At 40.8% G+C, this 12,220-nt stretch overlaps 1 protein-coding gene across 9 annotated transcripts in view; it reads left to right on the forward strand.

Moving 5' to 3' along the window:
* Window positions 1-12,220, forward strand: part of FIG4 (FIG4 phosphoinositide 5-phosphatase) — a 157,105-nt gene that overhangs the window by 115,924 nt on the left and 28,961 nt on the right. For all 9 annotated transcript variants that reach the window (XM_073336996.1, XM_073336993.1, XM_073336999.1 and 6 more), the window contains one exon: window positions 2,428-2,517. In XM_073336996.1, coding sequence (XP_073193097.1) covers window positions 2,428-2,517 — 90 coding nt within the window. The remainder of the gene's footprint in view (window positions 1-2,427; window positions 2,518-12,220) is intronic.

Below are 12,220 nucleotides of genomic sequence, written 5' to 3' on the forward strand. Positions count from 1 at the left end.
GTTAGGCTGGCTGAGCCCACAGGGTAAATGCAACTAAGCTGACTTACATAGCCATGCCAACACAGGCTATGTAATGTAGATATGGCCCCTCTGTTCCAACAGTCAGTTCTTTTTTGACCACCAGGAGCTGTTCAGAAATTTCTGCCAAATCAGCAGGTGCAGAAGGCCTTTAGTTACACGAGTGCAAGATACAGTGTTCTGGTCATGGTCCATTGCTAGCTGTGTCCACTGTGAACTGATTTGTGTTGATTGGTAGCTTTGTGATGAAACTTGAACATTCTGGAGAATCAGGCTATCCCCCATTTTATCACTGTCCTGGCTGAGGTACATCTTGGTCAAATGCTAAAACAATGTTGTGACCAGACCAGGAGCTTCAAACACATGTAGCTTGCATCCTTTCTTCTACTCCACTTGTATTTTTATAAACAATTTTTGTACAACACTTTTATAGATTAAGATAATTTCTCACATTTTATCCACTTTTGGTTTTTTAAACTTGGCAAGGCCAAACTGACATAACAGCACTCTGACTAGTCTCTTGATGATGATAATAATAGCTAGCTTTTATAGCACTTTTCATCAAGCACCTTACAGTGGTATCTGAGAATAAATTTATTTCACAAAATTATCATAGTTCTCACTTCGGTCTTTTTAACAAGAGAAATGAAGACAAAAGACGAATTTCTGACTTTACAGAGATCTGTGGAACTCTGACTTCAGGGGAGCCAGGATTTCACCTCTTAGCATAGAAAGGGCCATCAGATTATTGGATAATTTAAATCAGTTGATTAAGGGTTTTTTAAAAACCCAGATGCTTGTACTATTGTACTAGGGGAAGTCCTAACTCACCTTCCATTATCCTTCATTTGGATATTTAAACTCGCTTTTCCTCCACAATTTTAGCAGTTGTCTCTTGCGCTTGAAATTAAAATAGAAAACCAAAAGCTGGAATTATCTAACCGGTTACTTTCATTTCAATTATTTTCATAATTGAATAGTAAAAGTCTTACTTTGATTCTAGATACTACTAGAAGCTGAAAGAGTAATCTGTCTAGTTAAATTTTGAGTTATTTTATACTTGACATACTGTCAGATACTTTGGGAATCTTAAGTAAAATAGACAAAGAAAAAGGCACATCCTCAGTTGACTTGTTAGAAGGATGCAGTATTTCAAAAAACTGCATATATTGCTTTGCGTTTAGGATGAGAAGAATGTGTATCTGCCAATTTAAGAAATTGCATAGTCACGCATACATTGGAGCCTGAATATAGAGGAAAGATGAAAGCCACACAGAGAGAATTAATGCAATGGAATATTATACATTTTATGTATTATATGCAGTTGCTTCAATTCTATTGATGATTGCCCTCTATTTTAAAATCCAAATACTTTTTTTCTAAAATAGTTTTAAAAGAATAGGTCCTAATATTATTTGACTATATGCAAGTTATTGACTATTTTTTAAAAAGCCTCCTTTTAGGAAATCAAGTATAAGATCAGGACTTGAATTTATTGAGGCTGGGGCAGGGAGAATTCTGCTGCTAAAGAGCTCAAGTTTGCCATATGCAATGGAGTGTCTGAGTTCCCTCCCATTTTCCCTACATAGCCACCAGCTTGGTTCATCCTTCTCAGCTCTTCTACTGATTTTCCTTTCATCTGTTCCCTGGAGGGAACCCAATATCTGTGTTTCTGTCCTCAGTTCCTTTCCACAAGCTTTGTGGGAGCAGAGGAAATCCTCTACTCTGAAAGTATAGACTGGATAGGGGAGGAAGACAGATTGCATATCCTTCTGATGGCAGATCAAAGGGTTGTCCAAGTAAATAGCTGAAACTGGTGAAATGGGAGGTCAGCTTTTCACCACTATGCAAGTCAAGTAGGAGAGAGGTCAGAGTCAGACGTATCTGCATGGAACTTGAGCCAACTTCCCATCTATTAACTTGCTTCTCTCTACAGCTGCCCTACCACCCAATTCCAGTAGTGGCACCTAGGTGCTCCTTGTTCTCTCTCCTCCTAGAGAGCTTCTGTGGGGAGTTCATGCTGTTGGAAAGAGCAGTTAACTCTGACTGTCTCCTCTTGCTGACGGCCCCAACTGCTGCCTGTGAAATAGTAAGCAAAACCTACCGGTGGGCAAGACCTCCTCCTAGCTAAAGTGAAAGGGGCCCAAAATGTACCCAAACTAAAGTTTTAAAAGCAACTTAAAAAAAAAAAAACTAGCCCACGATAAGTGTATTAATCATCATGACACTCACTTTTGTGTAAAGTGAGGTCAGTGTTCCAGCTGTCCTTTAATGTACTCAGTGTGACTTACTGAAACTGCATGACTCTACAAATTGTACAGAACTGTCATTTTCATTAATTCACTGAAATTACTGCAAATAGTTCTTGCTCTCTTTATGACTTATACTTTTGTCCACTGCTACTCATAGGTTTGTTCAGTTGGGGCAGAATCAACATAAACAAGACAAGAGCAGCCAGCAGCTTTGTTCAAAACATCATCTAGATGGGGTTATAAATATGTAAGTACAGTTTGTTTTTTCAGTTTTATTTTTTTCTTTTAGTTCAGTTCTTGCTGTGGGTCCTCTTGTGAGGGAATTCTTTGAAGTCTGATACTATACCTTAAAAATCATTGAATGAATGTCTGATATCAAAATATCATGAATGCCACAAATATTTTCTAACTATTCTTTCATCAACATCCATTACTTGTATTCAACACAGGGCTCAAACCCCAAACATAGTGGGTAGCTGTGACATGGGTGGACTGTACCCACTGAAACAGGTATCTAGCAGTCTCTTTTTCTCACTCAGGTGACACTTGTATAGTATATCCTGGAAATAAAATCTCATTTAATTTAAATGAATTTGCAGCTTTCCGTGAAAATTGTAATTTAGAATTTTAAATTAATATCCTATCTCTGCCCATCCAGTATTCTGATTAGGAGTGTTGAAATCAGAATCTTTTTTCAAATATATTCTTTTGGATCTGAAAATTGTTAGTTTGGTCCAGAATAATATTAGTATGTTTTAAAGTATTAACTGAAAGTAAATGTTAATATAGCAGTTGCTAGAATTAACGATAAACCTTTGAGAGAGATGTGGTTAGTTGAAAATATGTAGGATGTAATAAATTATTGATACTGGACTTTATTAATCACTAGAAATGTATGAAAAAATATAGAACAGTGGATACCTAGATATGATTCTTATCTGATGGTTAGGGCAGCATAAGTAAATAATTGAAGATAATTTATCTGAAATAAAATAACATCTACCATTAATTGAAGGTATCTGAACTGAAGGGTAACAAGTTGGTCTGAAATATTAAGGTCCCAGTTCTGCAACTGACTCAAGGTGGGCAGGCCTTGGTGCCCAGGCAGAGCCAGCTGCAGGATTTGGACCTTAAATTGAACATGGAGAACAATATGTTCCAAAATAGTGAAGTCATTCCCCATAATGACTCCATGCCAAAAATCAATCAGGAAGGATTTAAGGAGAAGCCAGGAACCTTACAAAAACAACAGTTAATCAGAATTTTGAAAAACCTGTAATTTAAAACAATCTAAGGTTAAATGAACCAAGCTGAGTTTTTTTGTCTCCACAGACCTAAGTTCCTATCAAAGCTGCCTAGATTCTCCAGTTTTTTTTAATCAGTTTTGTTATATAAGAACATAAGAACGGCCATACTGGGTCAGACCAAAGGTCCATCTAGCCCAGTATCCTGTCCTCCTACAGTGGTGAATGCCAGGTGCCCCAGAAGGAATGAACAGAACAGATAACATCAAGTGATTCATTCCCCTATCCCATTCCCAGCTTCTGGCAAACAGAGGCTAGTGACACCATCTCTCTCCATCCTGGCTAATAGCCATTGATGGACCTATCCTCCATGAACTTACCTAGTTTTTTTTTTTTTTTTTAGACCTGTTAGTCTTGGCCTTCACAACATCCTCTGGCAAGGAGTTCCACAGGTTGACTGTGCACTGTGTGAAAATCTGCTGCCTATTAATTTAATTTGGTGACTGCCTAGTTCAGGTGTTATGAGAGGGAGTAAATAACACTTCCTTATTTACTTTCTCCACATTAATCATGATTTTGTAGACCTCTATCATATCCCCCCTTAATAGACTCTTTTCCAAGAAGAAAAGTCCCAGTCTTATTACTCTCTCTCCATATGGAAGCTGTTCCATACCCGTAATCATTTTTGTTGCCCTTTTCTGAACCTTTTCCAATGCCAATATATATCCAATATATATATATATATGTGGGGCAACCACATCTGCACACAGTATTCAAGATGTGGGCATACCATGGATTTATATAGAGGCAATACGATATTTTCTGTCTCATTATCTATCCCGTTTTTAATGATTCCCAACATTTTGTTCTCTTTTTTGACTGCCGCTGCACATTGCGTGGATGTTTTCAGAGAACTATCCACAATAACACCAAGATCTATCTTGAGTGGTAACAGCTAATTTAGACCCCCCCCCTCATTTTATATGTATACTGGGATTATGTTTTCCAGTGTGCATTGCTTTGCGTTTATCAACATTGATAAAGTGATGTTTTCAAAAGATTCTTAAACTACAGATTAATTTAAAATTCTTCCAACTTATTTTCAAAAGGGTAATATGCAGTTTGTTAGAATGCTTCATTAAAACAGTTGGATTTAAAAATATTAATTACTTTCTGTCACACTGTCTGGAGTGGCTCACGACTGAGTGCTCACGGCAGAGTGTCAAAAACGGCCAATACCTCAAACTGGAGGTACGTTCTATCATTAGATTTTACTAAGCCAGTAACAAATGTGAGCTCCTAGATCACTTTAACAATCTTAGCATGGAGTCAGTCACTCCCCTTGGACTCTCCAGTCTATCTTGTCACCTAGACAAACTGGACTTACTGATAAATTGTCACATACACCAAATATCACATCATATTCAGGTTGCTTCCAGTCCCAACAGACCAGTCTCTACCCCAGTTCACTTGGTACCCTAAGTCTTACACCAAAGACAACACCCCTACCAATCCTGTAATAAACTATCTGAAGGCTTAGTAACTAGAAAAGAGAAATAGTTGCATATTGGTTAAAGCAAGCAAACATAGATATACAAATGAGTTACCATCGAAATCCTAAGAGTGATAGAGTTGTAGAGACCTGTCAATTCAAATTATCTTTCAGGGTGGACCCAGGTGATAAGCCCTGGGGATTTCTGACTTCAGTGTGGTTTCTCAGCCATGTGAGAGTTCACACAGCAAAGGGATGAAAAATCTTCACATTAACTATTTTTATTTAACTCTTCCAGCATTCAAAGGAATGGGTGCAATAGGGTTATTCTGTGTATTGTGATGATCCTTGGTGGCCCCTCTGATTTTTATAGTTCTTCGGGATGGGTGGGGAGAAGAAACACTTTTCCCATCTGGCTTCACAAGTGTAGAGCAAACATTTTCAAAGTTATAAAGCAAAAATTTACATATTTCTTTATAGCATGGAATACAGTCATTACAAGTGAGGTTAATGCATGCAGCAACTTACAAGCATTTCATCAAATCTAACCACTAAATATTTCTTGTAAGATTAATACCTATTTTGAACTGGTCTGGTTTCCAGCTGTGAGTTTCAGTTCTTAGCTAATGCCTGCAGTCTTGGCAAGAGCTGAAATTTGGTCTGGTAGCATCACACTTTCTTTTTCTTAAAAATAAAGAAAACTTATGCTGACAACCCACCTTTGTATTAAAGACCTTCCCCATATAGACACTTGCTGATTTACCTTGATGCTAAAAAATTTTACTTTTGGACATTCTTGCCTTCAGAAGATAGTGCAGAACTCTGAGGTGGGAGACACCTCTAAACTTTCAAATAAAATTAGCTAGAGATGCTAAACTCAGTTTCAGAGAATCGTCTTTGATATTGCAAAAGTTAAAAATTAAGTGGGAGGAAGGAATTTGCAAGGGAAATGAAATCTGTTCAAAATAAAATTGCTGTCTGTAGTGGGGTGCACTCACCTCTCATGAGCGCCCTATGGTCGAGCGTATGCGGACCTGCACTTTCTCTCCTTGTAGCCCTCCCAAGGCTTAAGTCCTCAGTTAGTCCCATAGTCTATCAATGGTCTCAGCCCTAGTGTCAAGCTGTATTCCAGGGCTTCCTCCAGAGGCAATGTCCTTGCCCTCTCTAGGGGTTTCAGGCCCCAGCTCTCATGCTAGGCCACTAAAGGGTTCAGTTCTTTCTTTCTTTCTGGGGTGCCTCAAAGTCCAGGCCACTTTTCCTAGTGGCTAATAGGAGGTGGGGGAACCCAGGCCTGCCCACTAGTCCAGGTCCAAGCCCCTCGAAGCCATGCCACTGCTCTAATTCCCTGTGCCACTTCCCTGCAGCCTGCATAGAATCATAGAAGATTAGGGTTGGAAGAGACCTCAGGAGGTCATTTAGTCCACCTCCCTGCTCAAAGCAGGATCAGCCCCAACTAAATCATCCCAGCCAGGGCTTTGTCAAGCCAGGCCTTAAAAACCTCAAGGATGGAGATTCCACCACCTCCCTAGGTAACCCATTCCAGTGCTTCACTACCCTTCTAGTGAAATATTTTATCCTAATATCCAACCTAGATCTCCCACACTGCAACTTGAGACCTTTGCTCCTTGTTCTGTCATTGGCCACCACTTTGAACAGCCTAGCTTCATCCTCGTAGGAACCCCCTTCAGGTAGTTGAAGGCTGCTATCAAATCGCCCCTCACTCTTCTCTTCTGCAGACTAAATAAGCCCAGTTCTCTCAGCCTCTTCTCATAAGGCATGTGCCCCAGCCCCCTAACCATTTTCATTGCCCTCCGCTGGACTCTTTCCAATTTGTCCACTTGTAAAACTTGTACTTGTAAAACTAAGATGATGTGAACAGGTTTGTAAGTTTACTTGTAAATTTTTTCAATTTTTGTATAACAGAGTTCCCCATTTGCCCCATTTGTAAAATGGGGTGCAGCCCCCTGGTGTGTCTTGAGCTGAAGAACTGGAGCTTCCTTTTAAATATAGGAAGAGCCTTGTGTAGTGGCTGGCTTCTTGACAACAAGATTTTACATTTAAAGTATTGTTGCTTCTTTTAAGCTCGAGTGGCTTGTCAAAGTCTGGGGCCTTGGGGATTTTCCAGTTGGAAGTAGAAATTGATGGAGTTTTGGATTTCTTCAATGCAGTCATATTTATGTACAAGGAATGTACAAATCCCTGTGTCTCTGAATGCAGAAAGAACCAAGAACAAAAAGGAACAGTTTCTGAGCTTACAATCCCCAAATCTCTTTAGCCAACATCAGACCCAGGAGCTCACTCTAGCTTTTTCCAGGGTCATGCTGTGCTTACAGGCTCCTCTTGGCTCTCTTGACTCTCCCTCTCTCTCTCTGTTCTTGTCTATCCTCAGTTTTTGGGTGTTCTCTTCCATCCCACACACACCCCAAAACATTACTGAGCCAAAAGCTAGTTCACATACACCTTTTTTTCTTAAATGGGAGCTTTTGCGTATAATTGTTAATTGAAGGGTGAGTTCACGCCTGTCAATGTCAGAGTTTTCACTCGACCCATTACAAGGTTTCACTCAGCACAGAAGAATATATTGTCCAAAATGATATTCAGCTTTGTTGTATGCTAGCAGTGCAGTTATGACCAATAAACTATGGGTCACTTATATTTCATAAGACTGAATGACATGAAGACCTAATATTGTTGTATTTATTAACTCGCCTCTAAGTGACTAGTAAAGCACTTGTCTGAAGTATTTTGTTAAAGTATCTTCAAGTAGACAAACAAAAAACCTTATATGCCAGTGCACGAACTTGTGTATATAAATGTTTTTTTTAAATATGTAAATGGGTTTTTAAAATACTAAATATTCAGTAAGGATGACAGTAGTTGCAAAGGCTATGTTTTGGTGAGAATGAGATTTGAAATAATATTTGGAAACTTTAGGACTCTAAAAAATTAAAGTAACTACAAACTATCCTCTGAAGTATTGCTGCCACGAGTATTCAAAAAATGTGAGGCCCCAAAGGTCCTGATGCTGGCTTAAAAATCATGAGATTTTAAAAATAGCACATTTTGTATTCTGTTTTTACTTTCAAGCTTGCCTTGCCAACCATGAGGGCTAGAAATAAGATTTTTGTTTTTGAAGGAAAGTTGAGGTTGTCATGTAATTGCTTGACTCCAGGAGCTGGGGCTTTGAGAGAGCCCAAATACCTCAGGACTCACAAGAGCTGGCAACACTAAAGCATACAACACTTGAGAAAGAAATTTCTCTTTTGGCCTCTGTAGATTACTCTAGAAAAGAATGATCACAGTTCAAGGAAACTTTGAGGCCACTGAGATTACAAAAGAACATGTCACATGGCAACAGTTGCTTTCAGCTGCAGTGCTTAAGCAAGAGTGCCCCTTTGGTATATAAGAGAAGGGGCTGCAGAGATGGTATTCTCCAAGAAAAGATAATGTATTAAATAATTAAACAAAAAACCACCTAGATGATAAGATGACTATTAACAGCATGGATTAATCAAGAACAAATCATGTTAGACCAACCAAATAGCTTTCTTTGACAGGATAACAAGTCTTGTGGATAAGGGGGAAGAGGCAGATGTGGTATATCTTGACTTTAGTAAGGCTTTTGATACTGTCTCACATGACCTTCAACTTCAACTCCCTCAGGGAACGGATGGGTAGGATCCCCTGGGAGACTAACATGAAGGGGAAAGGAGTCCAGGAGAGCTGGCTGTATTTCAAGGAATCCCTGTTGAGGTTACAGGGACAAACCATCCTGATGTGTTGAAAGAATAGTAAATATGGCAGGCGACCAGCTTGGCTTAACGGTGAAATCCTAGCGGATCTTAAGCATATTTGGACATATGACCAGGGAAGAGTATAAAAATATTGCTCGGGCATGTAGGAATGAAATTAGGAGGGCTAAATCGCACCTGGAGCTGCAGCTAGCGAGAGATGTTAAGAGTAACAAGAAGGGTTTCTTCAGGTATGTTGGCAACAAGAAGAAAGCTAAGGAAAGTGTGGGCCCCTTAATCAATGAGGGAGGCAACCTAGTGACAGAGGATGTGGAAAAAGCTAATGTACTCAATGCTTTTTTTGCCTCTGTCTTCACGAACAAGGTCAGCTCCCAGACTGCTGCGCTGGGCATCACAACATGGGGAATAGATGGCCAGCCCTCTGTGGAGAAAGAGGTGGTTAGGGACTATTTAGAAAAGCTGGACGTGCACAAGTCCATGGGGCCGGATGAGTTGCATCCGAGAGTGCTAAAGGAACTGGCGGCTGTGATTGCAGAGCCATTGGCCATTATCTTTGAAAACTCGTGGCGAACGGGGGAAGTCCCGGATGACTGGAAAAAGGCTAATGTAGTGCCAATCTTTAAAAAAGGGAAGGAGGAGGATCCTGGGAACTACAGGCCAGTAAGCCTCACTTCAGTCCCCGGAAAAATCATGGAGCAGGTCCTCAAAGAATCAGTCCTGAAGCATTTACATGAGAGGAAAGTGATCAGGAACAGTCAGCATGGATTCACCAAGGGAAGGTCATGCCTGACTAATCTAATCGCCTTCTATGATGAGATTACTGGTTCTGTGGATGAAGGGAAAGCAGTGGATGTATTGTATCTTGACTTTAGCAAAGCTTTTGACACGGTCTCCCACAGTATTCTTGTCAGCAAGTTAAGGAAGTATGGGCTGGATGAATGCACTATAAGGTGGGTAGAAAGTTGGCTAGATTGTCGGGCTCAACGAGTAGTGATCAATGGCTCCATGTCTAGTTGGCAGCTGGTGTCAAGTGGAGTGCCCCAGGGATCGGTCCTGGGTCCCGTTTTGTTCAATATCTTCATAAATGATCTGGAGGATGGTGTGGATTGCACTCTCAGCAAATTTGCGGATGATACTAAACTGGGAGGAGTGGTAAATACGCTGGAGGGCAGGGATAGGATACAGAGGGACCTAGACAAATTGGAGGATTGGGCCAAAAGAAATCTGATGAGGTTCAATAAGGATAAGTGTAGGGTCCTGCACTTAGGACGGAAGAACCCAATGCACAGCTACAGACTAGGGACTGAATGGCTAGGCAGCAGTTCTGCGGAAAAGGACCTAGGGGTGACAGTGTACGAGAAGCTGGATATGAGTCAGCAATGTACCCTTGTTGCCAAGAAGGCCAATGACATTTTGGGATGTATAAGTAGGGGCATAGCGAGCAGATCGAGGGACGTGATCGTTCCCCTCTATTCGACATTGGTGAGGCCTCATCTGGAGTACTGTGTCCAGTTTTGGGCCCCACACTACAAGAAGGATGTGGATAAATTGGAAAGAGTCCAGCGAAGGGCAACAAAAATGATTAGGGGTCTGGAACACATGACTTATGAGGAGAGGCTGAGGGTACTGGGATTGATTAGTCAGTAGAAGAGAAGAATGAGGAGGGATTTGATAGCTGCTTTCAACTACCTGAGAGGTGGTTCCAGAGAGGATGGTTCTAGACTATTCTCAGTGGTGGAAGAGGACAGGACAAGGAGTAATGGTCTCAAGTTGCAGTGGGGGAGGTTTAGGTTGGATATTAGGAAAAACTTTTCACTAGGAGGGTGGTGAAACACTGGAATGCGTTGCCTAGGGAGGTGGTGGAATCTCCTTCCTTAGAAGTTTTTAAGGTCAGGCTTGAGAAAGCCCTGGCTGGGATGATTTAACTGGGGATGGGTCCTGCTTTTGAGCAGGGGGTTGGACTATATGACCTACTGAGGTCCCTTCCAACCCTGATATTCTGTGATTCTATGATTCTATGACCTTCTCATAAACAAACTAGGGAAATACAACCTAGATGGAGCTACTATACGGTTGGTACATAAGTGGTTGGAAAACAGTTCCCAGAGAGTTATCAGTGGTTCACAGTCAAGCTGGAAGGGCATATCAAGAGGGTTCAGCACAGATCAGTTCTGGTTCTGTTAATATCTTCATTGTTGATTTAGATAATGGCATGGGAATACACTTAAATTTGCGAATGATACCACACTTGGCGGGTATTGAATTTCATTTGGTGACCCCCTAGTTCGTGTGTAAACAGGATGAAAATCAATAAGGACAAATGCAAAGTACTCCACTTAAGAAAGAACTATCAGTTGCACACATACAAAATGGGAAATGACAGCCTAAGAAGGTGTACTTCAGAAAGGGATCTGGGGGTCATAGTGAATCAGAGGCTAAATATGAGTCATTCCATTCTTTCAGAGATTAAAGCATGTTCCCCATACTATGGAGCTCTGAAAAGAGTAGGTTATATGAGACAGTATTCTCCCATGCAAGATAGCTTCTCCTGGAAAGAGGTAGCGAGTTCTCCTACTCTTCCTCACCCCTTCCGGGTACAATGTTCTGGACAACAGGAGCAGGAAAGCCCTGTCAAGGTTCCTCCCCCACTCTGAAGTCTAGGGTACAGATGTGGGGACCTGCATGAAAACCTCCTAAGCTTACTTTCACCAGCTTAGGTTAAAGCTTCCCCAAGGTACAAATTAATTTTATCCTTTGTCCTTGGAATATCCACTGCCACCACCAGACTCTAACTGGGTTTACTGGGAAACGTAGTTTGGACACGTCTTTCCCCCAAAAATCCTCCCAACCCTTGCACCCCACTTCCTGGGAAAGGTTTGGTAAAAATCCTCACCAATTTGCATAGGTGACCACAGACCCAAACCCTTGGATCTGAGAACAATGAAAAAGCATTCCGTTTTCTTACAAGAAGACTTTTTAATAGAAATAGAAGTAAAGGAATCACCCCTGTAAAATCAGGATGGTGGATACCTTACAGGGTAATTAGATTCAAAACATAGAGAATCCCTCTAGGCAAAACCTTAAGTTACAAAAAAGACACACAGACAGAAATAGTCATTCTATTCAGCACAACTCTTTTCTCAGCCATTTAAAGAAATCATAATCTAACACATACCTAGCTAGATTACTTACTAAAAGTTCTAAGACTCCATTCCTGGTCTATCCCTGGCAAAATCAGCATATAGACAGACGCTTTGTTTCTCTCTCTCTCTCCTCCCAGCTTTTGAAAGTATCTTGTCTCCTCATTGGTCATTTTGGTCAGGTGCCAGCGAGGTTACCTTTAGCTTCTTAACCCTTTACAGGTGAGAGGATTTTTCCTCTGGCCAGGAGGGATTTTAAAGGGGTTTACCCTTCCCTTTATATTTATGACAAGCCCTCAGAGCAGCCTTCCCATCCCCCCTT

Source organism: Lepidochelys kempii, chromosome 3 (assembly GCF_965140265.1).
Source record: "Lepidochelys kempii isolate rLepKem1 chromosome 3, rLepKem1.hap2, whole genome shotgun sequence".
In the NCBI taxonomy this organism is placed as follows: domain Eukaryota; kingdom Metazoa; phylum Chordata; order Testudines; family Cheloniidae; genus Lepidochelys; species Lepidochelys kempii.